The 23,119-nt window shown below is 36.8% G+C and overlaps 1 protein-coding gene across 4 annotated transcripts in view; it reads left to right on the plus strand.

Moving 5' to 3' along the window:
- Rel (relish) overlaps window positions 1-23,119 on the plus strand; it is a 52,055-nt gene that overhangs the window by 10,517 nt on the left and 18,419 nt on the right. For 2 of the 4 annotated variants that reach the window (XM_038012673.2, NM_001102465.1), the window contains 15 exon segments: window positions 3,058-3,190; window positions 4,058-4,162; window positions 6,749-6,860; window positions 7,541-7,713; window positions 8,445-8,506; window positions 8,829-8,867; window positions 9,943-10,180; window positions 10,914-10,960; window positions 11,632-11,700; window positions 13,273-13,419; window positions 13,984-14,093; window positions 14,952-15,127; window positions 16,042-16,179; window positions 18,143-18,312; window positions 19,670-19,780. In XM_038012673.2, the coding sequence (XP_037868601.1) occupies window positions 3,058-3,190; window positions 4,058-4,162; window positions 6,749-6,860; window positions 7,541-7,713; window positions 8,445-8,506; window positions 8,829-8,867; window positions 9,943-10,180; window positions 10,914-10,960; window positions 11,632-11,700; window positions 13,273-13,419; window positions 13,984-14,093; window positions 14,952-15,127; window positions 16,042-16,179; window positions 18,143-18,312; window positions 19,670-19,780 (1,830 nt within the window). 4 annotated transcript variants of the gene reach the window in all.

The following is a 23,119-nucleotide window of genomic DNA, read 5'->3' on the forward strand; positions in this document are numbered from 1 at the left end:
CATCGGAGTAGAGTTCATCCATAATACCTGGAGCGACTGCGTTCATCTAGTGCGTTTCCAGAGATATTTTCTGCCACGTACCATCCGGTTTTGGAATGAACTCCCCCCCACGGTGTTTCCCGAGCACTATGACATGTCCTTCTTTAAACGAGGCTTGTGAAGAGTATTAATCGGTAGGCAGCGGCTTGGCTCTGCCTTTGGTATTGCTGACGACCATGAGCGAAGGTAACCACTCACCATCGGGTGGGTCGTATGCTCGTCTGTCTACATGGAAATAAAAAGAATTTTTATGTAAGATTTGGATTACATTTTTGTGTTGAAGCCACTGATTAAATAAAAATATCAAAATAAATGTACTATTAGGTAAATGTATGTAAATAACTACGAATAGAGGTATACATGAAATCGTTTACTGTTCATTTCTTTGCTTCAAATTTATTTATAGTAAATAGTATCGCCTGTCTATTTGTTTATAAAGCGCGCTTTGGTGATGACAAAAAAAATCATACATTCATTGGTAAAACGACAAACGGAAGGCGCCGATAAGGTTTGTCATTACAGACCAACACGTTACACGTGTGGCTTGATATGAATTAATAAAATTAATAAATATACCACACGCATATACGTATAATAGTGTATTTATATTAAGATTTTTGTTATACTAGTGACTTTAACATAAAAATGTAATCCGAATTCGCCAGAAAAGGCGATTCTGTTTTACGCAAATAATAATTTAATTTAATTAATAATAATTAAAGTATATTAAGTGTATTTTTTTTTTAAGATAATAATAAAATATCTCCTGAGAATAATTTTATTGTACAATTGGTAAATCCGAAGGCAGACCGTGACAGACAGACACCGTGATCGGTTTCGTAATTAAACTGTCTTCCGCACAAAAATGTGACTTGAAATTGTGAACATATAATTCAAAATCGGATGATTTCGCTATTAAGCGGAAACAATACTTCATTATTATCTTGGTGTTATACACTATATGAGCATTTCTCAAAATAATTGCACCACCAATAGAATAATGTACTAAAATAAAAATGTTAAACTAAAGTATTTTTTTTGTTTTCATTTGTAGATAGGTGTCTAAAGATTTTGAATATGAGGTTTGTTGTTTAATATGTAATAAAGTAGATAAATGTGTAGAAATATACCAAGGGCGGAGAAATATTCTTATTTTGTTACCGTCTATCAATTACGTTAATTAAAACACCAAATCAATTTCGTCAACTTTTATGCATTTCAATAGGGTGACATAACCATCATTTTACGTTTCTATAAAAAACTGTTAACATTTACAGCAAAATGTTACTTATATAAGTTGTAATATATCCTTTACGTTACCATTTGCCCACAACTTTGTTTTAAAATCACAGTAAAGAAGTTTTAATGTTGTTTTAGTTTTAAATACGTTCACAAATGAAATAACAATACACTTAGTTTGCTTTTTTCATAAAAATTGCAGGTTTTAAGATAATAAATAAAAAATTTGAAAAGAAATACGTGTCCGCTGTTATGGGACAGTAACAAAAATGGAATACTGGTAACAAACTAGGATTTTATAAGGCTAGTTTTCGTAGTAGTTCAAATTATAATAAACTTTGACCCGTGTTAAAAATAATTATAATTATATTTATATATGTAGATTATAGTATGAACTGCTGTCAAAGGACATTTAAACATTTTTCGTTGAAAAAATACCCTATTCAAATATTTAGTAACATTTACGAGTAGGTAACAAAAATATCGTTTCAGTTCTTTTTTAATCATAATGAAAAGGAGGCCTAACGGTTTCTAATGCAGTAAAATCCTTTAATAGCAATAATCACATTCATCGGCTGGATAGTGATCGTATAAATCATAATCACATGTTTGGCACCAGAAAAATGGACAACGTAATAATATTTTTATTTCTTCAGCGTTCATACTTGATACAAAATGCAGCAGATTATTAGTAGTAGTAGTGTAATAGTACAACAAAAAAACAAAGAAATTGACGCCGTTGTAATTGCAATAATTATTATAAAATTATTTTAAACAGAAAGTTAAATAATAATATATTATATATACTCAGCCTAATGATTTCCTATTTGGTTACTCTTTTTTCCATTTATACGTTACCACACAAAAGTAACAAAAAAGGAAGTAACAAATCAAGTACAACATGTTATTTTATTTGTAAACACATGCAACTCACACGATTACTCTTATTTCGATTTGATTAACGAAATCAAGAATGGGAGCTTCAATAGTAGGTTAAGTGAAATAACAATAAAATCTGCACTTACCTATGTTTTTTGAGTAACAAAGGTGGAATTTTTTCTGACCGCTGCTTAAATATTGACTTTTACCGTTCGTACCGGCACCAGAAAGAACTAGTCGAAATTAAAACAAGACGGATGCCAAGCCGGCTAATGCTACCATTATTCTAAAATATAATTGCATTAATCGATTCTCATATTTCTTCAGAATTATGGTAATAAAAACTGGAATTTCTAGGTGGAACTTTTTACGGGACAAGTTAAAATCATTAATTAGAAATTTAATTATAAAGTAATGCTAAAAAGGATGTTTTAGGATGAATTGTGACTTATGGCTATAAATAAATAATATTTTATATTTATACACTGCCCATGTCCATTCAACTAAAGATCGATGGTTTGGTAAGATATTGAGATTAGGACACTGCACTTTTCATACAACTGGTTGAAGCTGATTTATGATATATATTTTTAATGAAAAAATCTCATTGTATTTATATCTGTTTTTTTCCTTTCTAATAAGTAGAGTAGTTTTACTGCTTACATAATTTATAAAAAGTAGTAATGATCTAATATATTAGCCGGAACAAAATATTAAAAAAATGGGACAGAGGCTAAAGTCTATTGTGCAATAATTTTGAGAAATGCTCATAAGCATGTACAAATTCTGCTGTTTTAGTCTCCACTGTGCATTCGTTAACGGAACATGTAGTCTAAAAAGTTGTCCGTTAAAAAAAATGCTTTGTACGAAATGCGGTAAGTTTGTTTTTCCTTTGCACAGCTCAAAATCCAATGCGAGAATATGGCTAAAAGCATAGATCTCAACATTGTGCGTTTGAAGTTCAGCGCTCACGACATCAGCACCGATCGTGAGATATGCAAGCCTGTTTTCTCTGAACCGATACACAACTTAAGTAAGTAGTTTTTTATTTTTTTTCGTTAGCGCTAGATATTTTCGGATGGTTTCGAAACAAAAAGAACAATCTGCCCCGTGATTAGTGATGTTATCTTTTGCATGAACTACTATTGATATTTAATAAGTAAGAAATGATTTGAGAATCACACCTTTTTTTTTAACGCCGACCCTTTCCGGATACCCGGTCGAGAGGGTTAATAATTGTAATAATAATAATAATAATTGATAATTAATCACACTTGCCTATTTCTGCCGTGACGAACTAATGCGTTTCGGTTTGAAGGGTAGGGACAGCCGTTGTACTGTAAAACTGAGACTTAAAATTACTGTCTCAAGGAGGTTGATGACATTTACATTGTTTATGTGTTTGGACTCCGGTAACTATTTAACACGTGCAGGGCCGTGAGCTCGTTCACCCATCTAAGAAAAAACAACAAAATTGTTATTATCAAGGTATAAATATCGCGACTATTATCAATGACAATTGTCATCAAATCGTGGAGAGTGCAGTTTTCACTCTCAATTCTTTATTCTTTATTGTACACACAGTTAATATTACAGTAATTGCGATAAGATATAAAAAAATGGTGAGCTTAACTCAACAATTGAGTTTTCTACCAGCTAACAATAATACGCATAAATAACCAAGCTCAGTTATTTAGACAGTTTTATAATTACGATACAGCTCGAGTATTTGGTGGCGGAAAATCTATTTGTTAGAGACAAAACCTTTGACCACACGAAACAGATAATGCCTCTTATAAAGCAGCCAGTAAGTACACTAGATTAGATAAAAGATGACCTAGAGTACTCTGGCTAGCAAACTGGTAGCATTCAGTCATCCAGAATGATTTGATGGTTTTAGAAAGTGCTGCTTCGAACGATCTGAAGATATGTCGCATCAGTCGTTGTTCCGGGCGTCCAGTTGGAGGAGAAGACGTGTACATTTTCGTCGAGAAAGTTAACAAAAGTAAGTCAAATAAATATGGTATATTTCTGAATACTAGTGGTCCCCCAGTAGTCGAGATTCGACTATAATTAATTGAAATTATAAGCTTGAACATTATTATACTTCTATAATCACAGATTCCGCCAAGACTACACTATAGACAAATAATATTAAAGACAAACAATATTAATCTATTCTCAATTTGACTTTTTTTTCCTACCTAAGCTGATAGCTTGAAAGGCAAACGTGACTAAGTGACAATGCGTGAACTTTACAGTAAACTAATTTAAAGTTGAAATACCTGAAAAAAATATATTTGAACGAATCTAGCTGTAAGATTGAAATGATTTTAATAGACCTAGAAATATATATTTTTTTGCGCATCGAATTTGGTTATTGCCTATAATTTATGTACAATGAAGTTATTGTCGCTTAGTCACGTTTGCCTTTCAAGCGTCGATATATATTCAGGTTGCTCTTACGTTTGAATATGGTAAAGTTGATTTCAACTTAACTCTAGTGATGCACCATTAACTGTTTAACACTAGGCGAACCGAATGTGCTTTTATTATTTTACTAGTCAAACCCGGATCGCTTCGTTGGCTGATCTTATGTTTGACTTTGATCAGATGAGTACCTAACTTGGATGCAGGATCGTGCGTTAAGGCAATCTGAGGATACAATAGAATACAATACGAAACAATATATGGCACTTGGTACATCTTTTTTCCTACCAAATCGAGCCTAAGAGGCTAGTCCAACTTCGCGCGGATTGATAGGTGAGCTCACGGAGCTCAACCTGCCAAGAGCAATGCTTCGCTGAATCTAACACCGGATCAGAATCTCGACCCGCTAATATCCGACTAGAAACTTAGTGACCGGCTTATGCGTTGTGTCTATGGGCTTGGCTGCACGTAGAACTTTTCGACGAGTCCAACGAGAACGGTGACCAGTGCTTGGAGTGCTTAGCCCTTTGAGTGCCATGTAGATTACCAGTGCCCTACGTGACGCGCTAGATCTAGTAGACTCTGGGAAAGTCGAATCAAAATACTGAGAAGGAATCTATATCTAAGAGATCTGAAAGACTAAGACATACCATAAAAACAAAACAAGGCAAACTTAGGCAATCCAGGTGCTTAGTAACAGAAATCGACACATTACTTCAGTACGCCGCGTAGGACAGCAGTGACCTATATGGCCGTCAAAAGATTAAAATTACAGAGTAGATCAAGATGATCCGATAGGATTTACTTAAGGCGACGGCGGTTTTGTGTTGTCGCGTCGCTTGGGTGAGGTATGTAATCAGAAACGACCGCGATAAGAGAGTTATCGTGTCGCGCCGCTTTTTCGAAGAAGCGTTGGATGGTGTTTTCTGATACTCACAGATTAACTATTATCTGAGGTCATCGTGAAGATCTGCATTCTTCACATACCTCAGTGCTCCGACGGCTATCCTGCAAAATACGGTTAGAAAATTTCGATAGCCTGGAGAGAGTTTATTTGGGTCTGGGCCGCGTGAACGAACACTACACTTGCATAGGTAATGACGGAACGTATGCAAGTTTTGTAGAAGACCGAGTAGGAACACGGCTCGGTAGCGTACTGACTACGCAAGGACGGTATGTCATCCCACTATCGAGGGTGACCCCCAAGTATTTAGCCTTCGCGGCCCAAGGTATAGGCTGGCCAAAGTTTGTTGTGGCGAGAATTGGGTTACCGTGTCTAATACGGGAGGAGATATTCGAAGCGGTGTAGGAAAGGCGACCACTTTTGAAGAGCCCGGCTGTGCCCTTAGTGGGGTTGATGTCGATGCGTCGGAACCACTGTCTTAGATTCTCATTCGTCAAACCAAAAAAGTTTAATTGAAATCGATCCAGCCGTTTCGGAGTCTATAAGAAACTTATATAAGTGCATGGAATATTACTACTGAATGAATAATCAATAAAAGACTTAATTGCGTTTTCTGCGATATAATAAGAAAACAAAATTTAAAGTCCTTAATCTCTTTTAAAATTAATATTAAAAATTAAACAGTACACTGACACTGACAGTCACTGACGCTGAAGAAAAATCCTTTTTAAAAAGTAAAAAGTTTTAAATAATAAAGGTTTTTCTTTATATACATACATACACACAACACATATGACTTTTGTACTGTTTCTAAGATTCTCTCATACCTGTGTTTGTCTTCACGATTCGATCAAATTTTTTTAATCAACAGTCGTAGTGAACAAACGAACTGCAATACGCATATTTTGGTATTGCGTTAAAATTCAAATATTAGATCAATCTCAATATGAGAGAGATGTATCTAAAATTTTCATCGGATATTGACGATCGTCTGTTCTCCTCATCAAATCACATAGTGATTTCATATCATATTTAACGGTATATTTATTGTATATTTTCTTTAATAATGTATTATTAATAGTACACCGCAACATACCTGCTGTGTCTTTATCTGTCCAGAATTTTGGGTAATTAAATAAAATTAGCGATAAGACCGCCTATTGTACAAACGTGTCTGCCTGTGGACTGTTTTCTAATGTTAATTGTGTTTTGGTGCGCAATAAAGTATGTTCTTTCTATCTCTCTCTCTCTCCTCAGAAAATATACAGATACGCTTCTTCGAATTGGACGAGAATGGCCACCGCGTGTGGACGGCTAACGGGAGTTTCATGCCTGGCGATGTTCACCACCAGTACGCCATAATCTTCAGGTATTTGCCTGATTTAAACGATTTCATTTATGTAGAATCATAGCGCATAAAATAAGACTATTCCTTTTTTGCACTTTTATTGTTTGTTTCTCAAATCTTCTGTATTATTAAAATTATCTGACACCCTTTTTTACGATTTGCTCATTCAACCGTCTTCGCCATCTTCCTTTTCTCTGTCGTTTCGTATGTCATTTTTTTTCCCTTTCTTACCGTTTTTTGTCACTTACATTTTAACGCTCTATTCCACACTCCTTTCATACGTTCCATTCTTACCAATCTTACGGTAGGCAATCTACACCATTTTGCGGTGTTATTTATTAACGACGTTGCTTTTATTAATCTATCTGTATAGCAATGGAGCCGAGCTATATGCGTTGCTTCCAAAAATATAATTGTCTAATATACTAATAGCATTATCACCACATCTCTCCCCTAAATAAGAATATTGTTCACATTAATTAACTATAAATACCATTGCACTTTTAGTACGTATCTAATATTATTTATTGTATACATATACAATAAGCAAAGTAACCTTGTTTGACAGTAATAACGTTATTTTTTTTCTTTTTTTTCGTGTACCAAACCCTTAATTCCCGCACGGGGAATTACCGCCTTTTTGCATCCGAGAAAATTTCCCCAAAACGTTCAATAGTATCCACGTCGTGTTTTGCTAACAGGACCCCGGCCTACAAGGATACGAAGATATCAAAGAACGTGAACGTGTATATAGAACTGGCGCGGCCCTCGGACGGTCGCACGAGCGAACCTAAGGAGTTCAAGTACATCGCCGAGCCCATATACTCGAACAGCAAGAAGAGAAGGATGAATGCCTCATGTTCTACTTCCCCTGGTGAGTTTGTTTAGACCTAACACGACATTATTTTAATATTTCACTCTATGCTTCATGTTATCATAATCATCATCAGCCCCTAGTCGTCCACTGCTCCGAGGCCTTTTTTTTATTTTTTTATTGCTTAGATGGGTAGACGAGTTCACAGCGCACCTAGTGTTAAGTGGTTACTGGAGCCCATAGACATCTACGACGTTAATGCGCCACCCACCTTGAGATATAAGTTCTAAGGTCTCAAGTATAGTTACAGCGGCTGCCCCACCCTTCAAGCCGAAACGCATTACTGCTTCACGGCAGAAATAGGCGGGGTGGTGGCACCCGTGCGGACTCACAAGGGGTCTTACCACCAGTGAGATATCCTATATCCCTATGTATGCTTAAATCTTTAAAACTACGCCACGGATTTTGATGCGGTTTTTTTTAATAGATAAAGTGATTGAAGAGGAAGGTTTATATGTATAATAACATCCATTAAATAGTGGAGAAATCAATAATAAATTGCAGTTTCCGAAGCGAAGCGACGGCGGGTCGCTAGTAAATAATATATAAACAAATCTATTCTGAAATTAATTTCGTAAAACTTTATGTTAAATTCCAAATATTTTATAGAACTTCTCGGCTATCATTTTTGTTACTGTTTCATTATTGTCATAGAGCTGTTGCGAAATATATCATTTTGCTTCCACTATATGCGCATGTATGTTTATTGTTTTGTTCGTATTACATTGCAGCTTCGTCTGGGTCGTTGAAGAGTATCAGCGATCTGCCCGCCCTTGTGACTCTCAATAACAATGTAAGTAATATTTCAAGTTGTAATGTTTCAACGTTTTGCTTCTAAATCAATTTAATAATAGTATTCTTTAATACGGATACGGGACTAATAAGGATATTCCTTCTTCAAACGAGACTTGTAGAGAGAATTAAACGGTAGGTAGCGGCGTGGCTCCGTCGCCTGGCATTGCTGACGTCTATGAGCGACAGTAACCACTTACAATCAGGTGGGCCGTATGCTCGTCTGCTTGATAGGGCAATAAAAAAAAATCGATTGAAATTGTTATAATTCCGCTTCGTTCCACCGGCTTCAGACAAATAAATAAATAATTTTATTTTTTCAGTTCAACGATGAAAACAACATTGAAATGCCGAAAACTGAGGTACTTGATCCATTGACTTATGTATTATAAGTAATTTCATTGACATATTTACCATAGTGTACATATTATGATGTTTTACTGGTGGTAGGATCTTTTGTGAGTCCGTAGGGCTAGGTATCACCACCCGGCCTCTTTCTGCCGTGAAGCAGTTATGCGTTTCGGTTTGAAGGATGGGGCAGCCGTTGTAACTATACTGAGACTTTAGAACTCATATCTCAAGGTGGGTGGCAGCATTTTCGTAGTAGATGTCTATGGGCTCCAGTAACCACTTAACACCAGGTGGGCTGTGAGCACGTACACCCATCAAAGCAAAAAAAAAACCAAAAAAAACACGACGCTAACACGAGCTTATTTTCGGTCTATTTTATCCTAAAATATGATAGCAATGTAATTGCGCAGTCCACTTTGATACAAGAGTGAACTACCTTCAAATCTGATAGTATAATTTGATGTACAAACGTTAAGGTTAAGGTAGTTTTGACGTTCATTTTTATTGTTTGTTTTATAATTTTTATTTTATTCCGAAATTGTAGTTATTGTATGAATAAATGTTATATGGGTGCAAAACCTGAATTAAATCAAAAAAAAAATACAACTGGTATGGTTTTAAAATATCGCTTCCGAATTGTTTTGGTACTGCACCATGAGGTTATCTATATATTAATAGGTGAATCAAAAACTTTGTACCTCTTTTTACGCAGATTGTACGGACGGAGGAGTATGAAATTTCCCATACTTATAGAGATAGAGAAGGAGTGCAGAATGTTAATTTCTTTTTTAAATGTGCATAAAAAATACATTAAATCAATAAAAGAACATTACGCACACTACCATGTATTTGACATAAATGTATTTTCTTATTCTTTATAGTCTGGTCGAATTGAGAATAGATTAATATTGTTTGTCTTTAATATTATTTGTCTATAGTTTAGTCTTGGCAAAATCTGTGATTATATAACATCTAGCCTTTGACTATAGAACCATAACAATGTTCAAACTTATAATTTCAATTCATTATAGTCGAATTTCGACTATTGTGGGGTCACTAGTGTTTGATTAATCTTTTTCGTGGCAGCTGCCGGCCGCCGCGGCCGCCGCCCCCTCTCTGGGACTGTGCGACCTCGCCGACGCGCTCATGGGCTCCGAGAGCGCCGTGGACCTACACTCGGTCGCCGGGAACGCGATGTGGAGCCCGAGTGCGCCCGTCGAGACGATGAGCGTCGAGCAGTTCCCGAATCTGCAACTGAATTCGACGGAGTTCGAAAAGATAATAACGAACGCCCTTCCGCCGGAGGAAAGGAACGACTTCACGGGTGGGCGCTCGCTAGTTCATTCGTTCACTCGTTAACTTGTCGGTCACCGGCCTTGGTGTTCGCATTTTAATTTGCTTGCTCGGTTAGGCGCGAAAATTGACCGGGACTTTTAACGGGAACGCGAGGAGTGAAGTCGCGTGATTTGTTTTATTTTGTCTATTTAGTGTTTCTTCAGGTTTAAGTGTGTAATAACGGTGGTTTATTCGCTGTTTAGTATATGTGATAGTACACAAATATGGGAAAATGAAACAAAGCCGCTGGACGTAACTTCTCGAGATCCTCTAAAACGTCAACTGAAAAAATCTCAGTAATTGACCACCATTTTACTGAGATTAGATTTCATCCCGTATCATCTCATCTCATTTCATTTAATTTCATCCCAGTTGATTAATGTCTCAAATTAATCATCTTCGTTTCATTTCATTTCACTTCATATTATAATTTTTCATAAAAATAAGAATTTAAACTAAAATAAGATATGACTTAAAGGTCATAGTTACCAGGTCATAAAATCACTTAAAAAAAATTGACCGCACTGCGCGAACGATCGCTTCAAATGTAAGGGTTTGTTTCGATCGCACATAAATGTCGGCACCGGTACAGCCACGTACAGTTGTGTTCTCTCATTGCTAAAATTACCTTTTTTATCTATCTCGAAGTGAGCGTAAATAATTTTAGTAAATATTTTGTAATAACCTTTTTTTTTTATTGTTGATGTTCTCTTTTTTTTCAGAATATGCCCTAAGTTCGTACGAATCGTTCGATGACATCGACGATGATGTAAGTGAATTAAGTTCATTGTTCGTAGAATACTTTCACTAAAGCGTGTTGTGGGAACTTTGTAAGTTTCAAACCGTTAGATTGTGATAAACTACAATAGATTTCAATGGGCAGATAGATTCAAAGTCTACCCGGAACTGAGCAGTTACGGGAAAGATTTGACACTACATTACAGTCCGCGCGCGAGCTCGCTCCGAGGAATGTTAAGGAATGTTGATGTAATGAGCTAGAGTTGTAATTAGTCGATATTGCGCTATCGATACTAACACATCTTAAGCCTCCCTGGGAGCTCGCGCGCGGACTGTCCATACAGGCCGATTGTGAATGGTCGCCGATGATAGCGACACAGCCAAGTTTTTTTATTTTTTTTATTGCCCTTGCAGGCAGACGAGGATACGGCCTACCTGATGGTGAGTGGTTACCGTCGCCCATGGACTGCAGCAATGCCAGGGGCAGAGCCAAGCCGCTGCCTACCGAAAAGTTTCTGCCTATCGCGTTATCGTTATCTTTGAAACCAGAACGCTTGAGGACCGTGGTGCCGATCCTCTACCACAATTTCCCATTTCTGCCATGCGTTGTATGGGGCAGCAGATGCATTTTTTTTGTGACGTCAACAGGTTCCAATAACTCCCGAAAATTTATTTATATTATTATTGTGATTTCCTTTTTAGCCAAATGGATGGAAGTTCATACGTACGTTACAGATGATGCAAACCGACTCTGCACGCAGTAGGCAGCAGGTATGTGAAAATAAAAATAAAAATTCAACGATTGTCTTTGATGTTATTTAAATGAATCTTCTCTATGGTTCATAATAGTGTTCAATGATATTTATAAAAGTAACTTTTACATGACATGGCTCGTCAAATGTTTATGATTTAGTGTGGTGGCAATACGGTTCATTTTGCATGTAGTATAATTTAATTGACACCTATCATTATGGAGGGTAGAGGTACGGAGAATCAACTGTGTATATGAAAAGCGTCCGTCGAAATGTATTGAATTACGGTGGCGCCACATTAGCATCAAAGTGAATTTTAAAAGAAGCGCCAAATCTTATTAGAGTAGCTTTGTTAGATACTTTATCATGATGTTAATAAATCGATAATCGTACCATTCGCAGTTTACGAAATAAAATCATTCTTTAAGGCTATATTTACTGCATTATTTTGCACAACGTAAGTAGTTGAAATTTTCAATAATTAACAACTTTACAAATTATTATTTTTAACTCAGGATACTTTAGTTCACTACTACAATTGCTACATTCATGCCATACCCTTTGTCTATACCAGCGCGATTGTGAGAGTTTTTTGAACTGTTATCTATAATAATATATTAATACGTGAATCAAAAACTTTGTATCCCTTTTTACGAAAATTGCGCGGACGGAGGAGTATGAAATTTTGCACACTTATAGAGAATATAGAGAAGAAGTGCACAACGCTAATATTTTTTTTAAATAATGCATAAAAGATACATTAAATCGATAAAGAAAACATTACACGTACCATGTATTTGACGCACACACGCATGTATTTATTGTCAAGCTTTTGTTCTTGAAGTCTGTTGTCAAATTGAGAATAGATTAATTATTAATTGTCTTTGTTAATATTTTTTATAGTGTAGCCTTGGCGAAATTTGTGATTATAGAAGTATAAAATACAATCATAATAGTGTACAAACTTACAATTCCAATTAATTATAGTCGAATTTCGACTACTACGGGACCTCTAGTTTATAGTATACAGCTGGACACTTTTTCAACCTTTCTGCCGTAAGAGATGATTCTCCTTACCTCTGTTCTCCTCTCCTATCATGTACTTCATTGTATACTTAAACGTAGCGTTAGCGTGGTATGGACATGTGATACGTATAGAGGAGATGCATGAGACTAGGAGATGTATGGAAATGATAGTGCAAGGTAGAGGGGGAAGAGGTCGACCAAAGAAGACATGAATGGAGTGTGAGAATGACAATATGAGAGGAGTGAGTGTTCAGCTGACGGTTGATAGAAGAGAATGGAAGAGAAAAACTTGCTGTGCGGGCCTCACCTATTGGGACAAGGTGGAGAAAAAGATGAAGATATATTTAAACGTATATAAATATGTATATCAGTCTGTATCACTCACTCATAGTACAACGAGCCCTTTAGGTGGTATATGTGATTTGTCGTCGAAAATTTATTTATTTATTGATATCCATTTCTTACTTGCACCTATTAAAACAGAGAATTATATTACTTTAGCTTTATACGAAATAGTTTACTTAGATATGTTTTTATTTATTAATTATTGAAATATTCATTTTAGACACCGCAGACTAGTAAACCCGCACTGAAAACTGTTGAACCCCAAGAGAGCTCAGACAGGACCGAGCTGAATGTACCGTCTGATGCGAAAGATGCAAACGAATATAGCGCTTATTACAACGCCCAAGACGGCCTCGAAGTGAAACAGGTTAGAATTATACCAGTAAATAAATTAATTTCTTAAATGAGATTTTAAAATGAAAATAAGTTTACGTTATACTATTATAATTGTATTAAAAGTAGCAGCCAAAAAGTAGCAAATCAAACCCGCAAAATTATAATTCGTCTGTATACAAGGGAAATAAAAAAAACTCGTAGTAAACTATACTGGGGCTCAAATCCCGCAGACAGGGGTACTACTGGTAATTACTGGTGGTAGGACTTTTTGTGAGTCGGCGCGGGTAGGTACCACCACCTTGCCCTTTTCTGCCGTGAAGCAGTAATGCGTTTCAGTTTGGAGGGCGGGGCAGCCGTTGTAACTGCATTTGAGACCTTAGAACCTATATCACAAGGTGGGTGGCGCATTTACGTTGTAGATGTCTATGGGCTCCAGTAACCACTTAACACCAGGTGGGCTGTGAGCTCGTCCACCCATGTAAGCAAGCATTGCAGTTATGTGTGTTGCGAATTCGCATAGCGCCGATTCGCAGTTTTGTGTACAAACCTTATCTCAGTGCCTCTCTTATATTAATATCAGATTATTGTTTCACAGCTACTAAGAGAACTGACGCAGATAATACGCAACAAGAAGGTTCATAAGAAACAAGAACTGAAAGACAAACTAAAGAGACTTTTCGACATAAGACTTTCGAACGGCGACACGTGAGTAGTTCATTCGAATTCCTTGGAAATTGTTGGTTTGAAAGCTTTTTTATTTGTTGCTAAGACGGTTCATGGCCGATCTGGTGCTAAGTGGTGTCCAGAGCCCATAGACATCAACAACGTACTTGCTACCACTCGCCTGGAGACATGATTTCTAAGTCTCAGTTTTTATGGTGCAGCGGATGTTCCGTTATTGAAACACATTACTAATTTACGGCAGAAATAGGCAGGGCGGCGGTACCTACCCGCGCAGGCTTTCAAGATATCTACAACAAAAGCAAAGCAAAACTGTAATGCTTCAGAAATAAGTTAATTTAAAGACATGCCGTGTCACTTTGGTTCGCTTACGATTTTTAGTTTGTGTATGTGAGTCTATTTTCCTACAATAATATGGTACAGGAGAAGCGCATTTTCTTGGCACATAGTTTATTGTATCTAGAATTTACCACTAGATTATTTTGTTGTTGTTGCTTGTTAAGAGTTACAACGTCTTTTGTGAAGGTTCCAAGTCAAAACAACACGCACGCATTCGGTTAGGAATCAGCTTTCATTAATTGGTTCTGGTTCTGTAATATTCTGGATTGTGTGCGACCGTTGAAAGAAACTCAAAGTCATACTCCACCTTAATTCTGTTATGTGTGTGAGAGAGAGAGAGAGAGACAAAGAAAGAGAGGGGGAGAGAGAGAAAGAAAGAGAGGGGGAGAGAGAGAAAGAAATAGACGGGGAGAGAGAGAGAGACAAAGAGAGAAAGAAAGAGAGAGAGAGAGAGAGAAAGAAAGAGAGAGAGAGAGAGATATGTGATTTGTTTTTTTTTGAATCATTCTCATTACATTAAACGAATGTTGCGTTCCATTTTAGGTACCTCCACATGATACTGTGCAGCAATCAATCCAGCATAGCGAACATGGTGACGATAATTGACAGCGTTAAAATGACCCACCTCTTGGACTACAGGAATTTGAAACTACAGACGTTACTGCATACCGCCATAGCTAATGACTTGTCCCATTACGTGACATTACTAGTATCAAAAGGTGTGTAAATGCGCTTTTGTTAGCTTCTTCTATCTATGTAACGCAAAATACTTCACAGTAATTTTCGTCACTTTCAAGACGGTTGATTAACTTGAAAATTTGCACTCGCATTAAGGATCGATGTCAGTACATTAATTTGACTTACATACTTCTTCCTAATATTTCGATCAGGATAACATAAATTTAAACTTTGTGGTATATTTATGGAGACATCACCACAGGATAAGTATTATTTTTGTTCTTTTTTATTTATTGCTTATGTAAGTGGATGATCTCACGACCCACCTGGTGTTAAGTATTTATCAGAGCCCATAGATATACCCATACTACGTACATGCCGCCACCTACCTTGAGACATGAGTTCTGAGATCTCAGTTTGAACAGTACAACGGCTGCCCTACCCTTCGAACCGTAACGCATTACGGCTTCACGGCAGAAATAGGCTACTGCTACCCGTACGTCCTATCACCAGTAAAAAAGCTCATTCATTTTTTTTTTTTTTTATAAATATAAATATATTTACTAACAATCACGCCACGTTAACTGGTCCCGTGCTAAGTTCGTAAAGAACTTGTGTTACAAGGACCAGATAACGGAAATAAATATAATATTTTTATTATACACATACATATATTTAATATACACCCATAACCCTGGAAAGACATTTATATTTTTCATACAAATATCTTCCCTTGGCGGGATTCGAACCCGCGACCCCCTTGTGTAGTGACCATGTCACTTACCACTACACCAGACGGCCGTTTTTTGAAAACCAGCCGTCGTCGTAGCCTAAGAAACAAGAGGTCCGTATGGAGCTGTATTGTTATATCGAGCGATGCTACTATGCTTGCTCTATTACCGCAGTCATGTGCTAATTTTTCCAACAGAATACTTAATTTACTTCGAAATTACAGGAAGCAGCGTGAGTTTGCAAGATGTAGCCGGCGACACCGCGTTCCACTACGCGGCCAAAAGTCACAAGTGCTTGGAGCCGCTACTAGCCGCAGTCAAGAAGCATAACATACCGTTCGACTTGAACACTTATAATTACGGTAATATAGATTTAATAAAAAAAAAGTATTTAGTTCGTGTCTTAACATGCGTCGTCACAGTGTGTCGTTAAATACAGGTCGTTTTTTTTAAAATATTGGATCTCAATGTAAAAAATTCTTCTTCTTTGTCGCTTTCTTCATTGCTGAAGGTCGTGTCCCTGAAACTTGACCGTGGCCTGTCTCGTGAGCTGTTACCACCTCGTCCGGTCCTCAGCTTCTCGAAAAAATATTGAAATATATTATATATAATTTAATATGGAATTCATTCCTGTATTATGTGATGTATATGAAAACAAACATCTTGTGCAAAGGGGTATCGTAGCTGGATCCCGTGGTTACAGCAGGCCGCTACCCCATCGACTGACGAGGCGTTAATAATGAACACTTAACCGCTACTATATATGGACCGTTTATTTTGAAAGTGGTGTAAGTCCATTTTCGAGAAAATTAAAGGACTTACACCACTTTCAAAATAAACGGTCCATATATAATTATTATCATAATATTGTTATAGTCCAGTGGCGGAGCAGGAAGAATTTCGTACGTTAACCCGTTATTACCTGTCTTTGTCACTCCCGCGTAAATATAATGAGTCTCGCTCGCACAAATGCAATGACCGTCGTCCTCAGGGATTGTAAACCTTATACCTGAGACTGTAAGGTTTGTTCTTGTTTCCATGTTGGCCTCTTGAGTCACGACAAAAATTCCTTGGCTTGTTTGACATAATTTTTAAATAACGAACGAAAGACATTCCATCTTGGGATGCGTTAGTGATCGCTCAGTTTTCGAACACCGTTATCTCAGTTGTCTATTCTTAGTTTGTTGTTATTTGTTACCTTGTTATAATGATAATGTAGACAAGACTGTTGATTCTTTTGTAATAAATGTGACAGGCGAAACGTCGTCGGAAAGCAGTAACTCCGATACAGAGGAATCGGATTCTAATTTTTGGATTTTCATTTTTTTATTTCTGCCGAGTTAGTAATTGTAACTCGAGTTTTATAATTGTTATAGTATAAAATCTAAATAAATAATTTATTATAATAACTATATAATAACTATATATAATAAATTGTTTCTCCTTCAAACATTTTATGTAAAACGCATTTAATACAAAAACGTTTGTGACCACTGTTAGTAGGTAAAGAGGTCATTGTACAAAGTTCTTCCTGCTCCGCGACTGGACTATAGCTTTAGTGTGTCCTTAGATTTTTATCTTATGTCATAAAAGCGGCGGTACAGCGCATTGTTGAATGTGGCTTTAAAAAAAACTTAGATCGAAAAAGTCGGATCTCCTCAGTGTGTCATGATTCCGATCCGATGATAGATTGTGCGAAGCACTGCTATCGCTAGGGCTAGTGTTGGCAAGTCGTCAGGTTGAGCTATGTGAGCTCGCCTATACGTTCGGTGAAGCTAGGATAACTCCTCGAAATTACTAATATAGGTACCATAAAATGGTCCCCCATTTTATCGGGACATTTTTTAAGTTCGACATTGATATTTATCGTTTTTTTTGTTATAGGAATAAAACGGAGATCATAATGGTTCCGGTAGTTTAATTTTTTTATTTATAATGCATTTAGATACAGTTTACTAAAGAATAATCACGAAAAGTTGCAAAAATCACTTATCTCTATTCACCCAGGCGTTGGGTGAATCGGGCTACGTATGGGGACAATAGTTTTTCGATAGGGGTGGCGCTATTTAGTTGTTAGTTAGTTTCCCAACTTTAGGTAATTAACTTTTTATCATATCTAATGAGTTACAAAACTTTGATGACTAAACTAAAGTAATATATTTAATATTCTTAAACACGAAATAAAAGTAATTTTCAGTTCAACAGATTTCAATCTCTAAAAATCCGACAAAAGTATTGTGTCTTCCCAGATTTGTCTCTACTCTACTTCTAGTCCATATTCCTCCCAATCTACTTTACGAAAAATTAAATCGTATTTTTTTCCAGAAAAACAAGCGCCTCTGCACTTGGCGAGGACGGGACAGAACGCGCGCCATCTACTGGAGAGCGGCGCCGACCACCGCGTGCGTGACATGCACGGCCGCACGCCGCTCCACCTGGCCGCCTACGACAGTCGCCTCGCGCTTGTCGCCGCCCTGCTGGACTACATACCCTCGGTTAGATATTGTTTTCCAACACCATCTGCACTAGAACACGACCCGCCCGGGCGTATTCTATTATTAAAATGAAACTTTTTAAAGTGAAACTTTAATTATTACATCGTCTGTGACTTGCATGTCGCGTGACGGCCGGCCGCGGAGTAGGGGCAAGGTGAAAGGCGCTCGTCAGAGCAGCCAAGGCCAATAGGCTGCGAACTATAGGCGGCGCCTATAGCTCGCAGCAGCTGACCGTGTAGTGTATAGACTATTACTCATTTGTGCCAGTGCTCCACGCTATTTTGTTTGTGTTTGTCAGAGTTAAATGTCTATAATGTGAAAAAAAGTTTCACTTTTACCATGGTTTCATAAAACCACACAATCCTTTTTTTTTATTGCTTAGAAGCGTGGACGAGCCCACAGCCCACCTGGTGTTATAGTGGCTACTGGAGCCCAAAGACATCTACAACGTAAATGCCGCCACCCATCTGGAGATATAAGTTCTACGGTCTCATTATAGTTACAACGGCTACCCCCCACCCTTCAAACCGAAATGCATTCCTGCTTCACGGCAGAGATAAGCGGGTGGTGTTACCTACCCGTGCGGACTCACAAGAGGTCCTACCACCAGTAAAAATATAGCGCAGCTGGAATAACCCCTTAGGCTACCAACGAATAGATAGGAAAAAAAATAGTAACTAGAACACGCACGCAGTTACGGAATATTAACCTTTAGAGCGCGAACCGTCGGTAAATCGACTCTATTAAAGCATATAAAGTGGCAGGCGTCGGAATATCGACTATGTCACAGGTTCGTTATAGTTATTAGGTATCGATCTGTAACTTTTTTAATAAGTTAATAACATTAATAAAATTATCTTGCTGTAATTTTAGCTTTGACTTTTGTTTTTTATAAGGTATTTCATTTTAAAAATCCGTTTGCAATATCTGCAAAATACGTAAAAATAAGCTCAGCAGAAAAGGGTTAAAACTTGACTTTATAACCGTAATTATTATAACGTGCGATCATAATCGTGCAGTGAATATAAGAAATTGATAAAAAAATCAAAACAAAAGAAAAAAGCCAGCAATGATAACTGGTAGCCGCAGTAATCAGCAACGTTGAAAACGGTGTGAGTCTCCTTCAAACCGATAGTCGTGATTGCTTATATGGGTAAGACGGAGGTAGGTACCTGCTCGCGCAGGCTTAAAACATCCTATAGTTGTCTACCACAAATAAAATGACTTATTATCCATCGACTAATGTAAAATAAAGTGTAAATTAAAAGAGACATTCAAATTAATATGACAGATCAATAAAAGTTTTTAGTGTCGTATAATTTTGGCAACGATCATTAATGTTCTACTATTTTTACAGAAAGAAATAGATGCAACCGATGAATCAGGCAACACAGCACTACAGATTGTTTGTGGCGGGCCCTTAAGACAGAACTCCGTGGAGATCGTCAAACTATTACTTGCGAAAAAGGTGAGTAGAACTATCATTGAATGGAATTTATGAAATGAAATTGAATGTCAGAAGTCGCTCTACATGTGGCAGAAGTGAGACTTCTGACGTAAGATAGGAAGAAAATAAGAAAGAAGTTTTACGTACTTTTTTATACTCAAGTTTGATTGTTTTATATTTGACATGCAAAAGATATTTACCTTCAACCTGTTATAACGATCTAAGTTGTGCATAAAGATAGTAAAATAGCTTGCATACATTATGATACTGTGTTTCTCGCCGGATCTTCTCATTGGGTCGCGTTTCCGATCCGGTGGTAGATTTTGCGAAGCACTACTCTTGCTAGGGCCAGTGTTAGCAACACACCCGGTTTGAGCCCCGAGAGCTCACCTACACATCAAGGAGAAGCTGATATAGCCCCTTAAGGCCATCAGCATAGTTAGGAAAAAAAAGAGCAACTTTCAAAGTTAAAGGACAAATGCCCAAAAGTGGGCCAACTTTGTGTCAAAAGTATTTGTACTTGAAAAACTATGCCTTTTTTTTCACGTTGTTTAGTTTATGTATTAACATTTCTTTCACCACGGCATTGTTTTACAAAAAAAAAAAATCCTTTTTTTTTTATTGCTTAGATGTGTGGACGAGCTCACAGCCCACCTGGTGTTAAGTGGTTACTGGAGCCCATAGACATCTACAACGTAAATGCGCCACCCACCTTGAGATATAAGTTCTAAGGTCTCAGTATAGTCTGTCATCTGATTAATCCATGGAATAACCGACACACCTAATCTCTTAACCCAGATAGAAATATCAGCACTGTCGATTGCACCTATAATTGAGGTCTGCCATGTACTTTTGTCAGTTTTTCAATTTTTTTTATTGATGATCACTTTGTTGGTGCAATTAAATAAATAAATAAATTAAAACTATATATAAAAATAAAAGTAGTGCCAACCCTAGCAAATTTCTCATTTCGTCCCAATTAACCGCAATTTCGGGTATGCTGGAATGCTAGTTGCTTAATTTTAAATTAGACAACAAAGATGCCCCCAAGACTCAATCATTTTGATCCTGATATAGCATTATATACACCAACAACTACCTTAAAATTGCTCATAAAGTTGGAATTTGTCCCTAATCGCCCCATTTTACGGTATATCGTTGCCGGCTCCGGATTTTCATTTCATGCTGTTGTTTTTACGTCGAGTTGAGTTTATATTCCTCCGTATTTACTTCTACTTCTGATACGTTACGATATTTATTCTATCGAGTTGAGCGTCTCCGTTCCTCGAGCGAATTTGTGTATTGTAAGCAGTGTGAGCGTATTGACTTTTGTTTTAAAATTAAGTGAGTGTTTGCATTCATAATAATTAGTGTTAACTTGAAAAATGTCTACACCTGGTCGAGCTCGGCTAAACCACCCTCTCTCTCGCCGATGTGCGAATTGTTCGCTGCGTTTGGCACCTACTCTTCGTAGAAGACCTATTGCCGAATTAGACGAACAAATGCTGAACCTTTTACAAACCTGGATAACGCCTACACCCGTAAGTTTATATGTTCTGTAAAACATTCTGACTTTAACATTCTTGATATGCATTACAAATTATTGGGTGTGACCGTGTGTTTATAAAAACATGATTCATAATAATTCTCAATTCATTATCTGAATGTGTACTGTGAAAACTAGCTAATGCTTGTGTAGAGGCAAAGTCATTCTATATTTTCTTTTTAAGGTATCCCCTGATGACATTCTATGTAATGAATGCTTTGTATTATTGCAAGAGCGAGTAATAACAAACACAGTTTCTTCTCAAGTAAATATATCCCCTGCTCTTGGACATCTAAACATATGTTTTGGATGTGGCATGTCAATTGCTAATCGCAGAACTCGCACAGTTTCGCAAGACTGTCTTCAAAGGCATTATATTTTAAGATGGACTCCTGCTCATCAAGTATGTATTATTAACTTGGCAAATTAATAACTTTTGTCAGTAAAAATAATTATTAATCTTCCATGTTTTAGATCATACGTTTGGAGCGAGTTTGTAGGGCTTGTTGGGAGGCTGCAACAAGAGATGTGTGTAGACAAGGACGACATGACATTGATAGACCTGTCTTGGAGTCAGTGGAATCTGGCAGCATTGAAGATGCTGTGATTCCTCAACCACCTCCACTACCAGTTCAGGCACCTCAAGTACGACATTCGTGGCCAATACAAACTAAAATAAACTCTCTAAAATATAAACGGGTTTCTGCAAGCTCACAACATTGCTTGTTTATTGGGTGCGAGAACATAGACCGTCTGTTAGTACCTGGAATTAGTGCTAGAATATGTACATATCATTTGTACCGCAAATACTTGGGCAAACTCCATACTCAGACTTTACTGGTACTCAAGTTGATGACATATTTACAAAACTTGAAAAAGCTGCTGAGAGAAATGTGGACTTTAATGATATTAGCTCGATATATTCACACTTATGCCATTATTGGTTGGGACTTAGTGCAGAGCAATTTAACTCTTATACAATGATTTTCCAAATCCTTCTGTAGCTCTCAGTATATTTTTAGTCAAATTTAGAACTGGGGCCCAACCATGAACTGTATAGAAAACTGCCAAGTTCCGAGCAGTTCAACTTTTTGTCGAACCTAACAGGTTTTCAATTCGTACCATGAAGTCACTTTGCCGGACATATAGCTGACCCTGCTTCATTGTCTCTGTCCCGTTTGCTGAATTTGGAAGCAAAAGATCATTCCAAAATTAAATATTTTTAAAGTTGTATCGGTTTTTCGGTTTTTAACAAACTAACAATAAAATCATTTGAAATACTCTAATCTTATCCTAGTGTTAATTGATATAATTTTAAAGAAAAATACATGATTTTCTAATATTAAAGCCTTATAATGCACAATAACATGTAACAAAAAAACTTGTGGTTGATGCTCTTTTCTGAACTTGCAAATCACTTTGGTTAATTGAACGAATTTGAAGGGTTGTTGTTTCTAGAATACATTGACTTATAAGTGGAAATATGTTTTGTTAAATTAATCAAAAATCATTTAACCACCTTGAATTTGAATAACCATTCGCTTTGTGGCAGTCTTACTAAACTATGTTTTAGTAAAAAAAGTAACAACGTCTATAATTTGAAGAATTTTGTTTGATCAATTGGAAATGGTTCGGATTTTTTTAAATTCTCAAGAATATTATAACAATGTATCATAAAGAGTTCAACCACGCGAATTCTACCGTAGAAAATGACTAAGTTATTGGAGATCCCCAAAAAGATCCCAAAGATTAGATGAATGTAAGTTTTATTAACTACAATTATTTGATGATATTGTATAGTACGTAAAATCAAA

This window comes from Bombyx mori, chromosome 9 (genome assembly GCF_030269925.1).
Source record: "Bombyx mori chromosome 9, ASM3026992v2".
Lineage (NCBI taxonomy): Eukaryota > Metazoa > Arthropoda > Insecta > Lepidoptera > Bombycidae > Bombyx > Bombyx mori.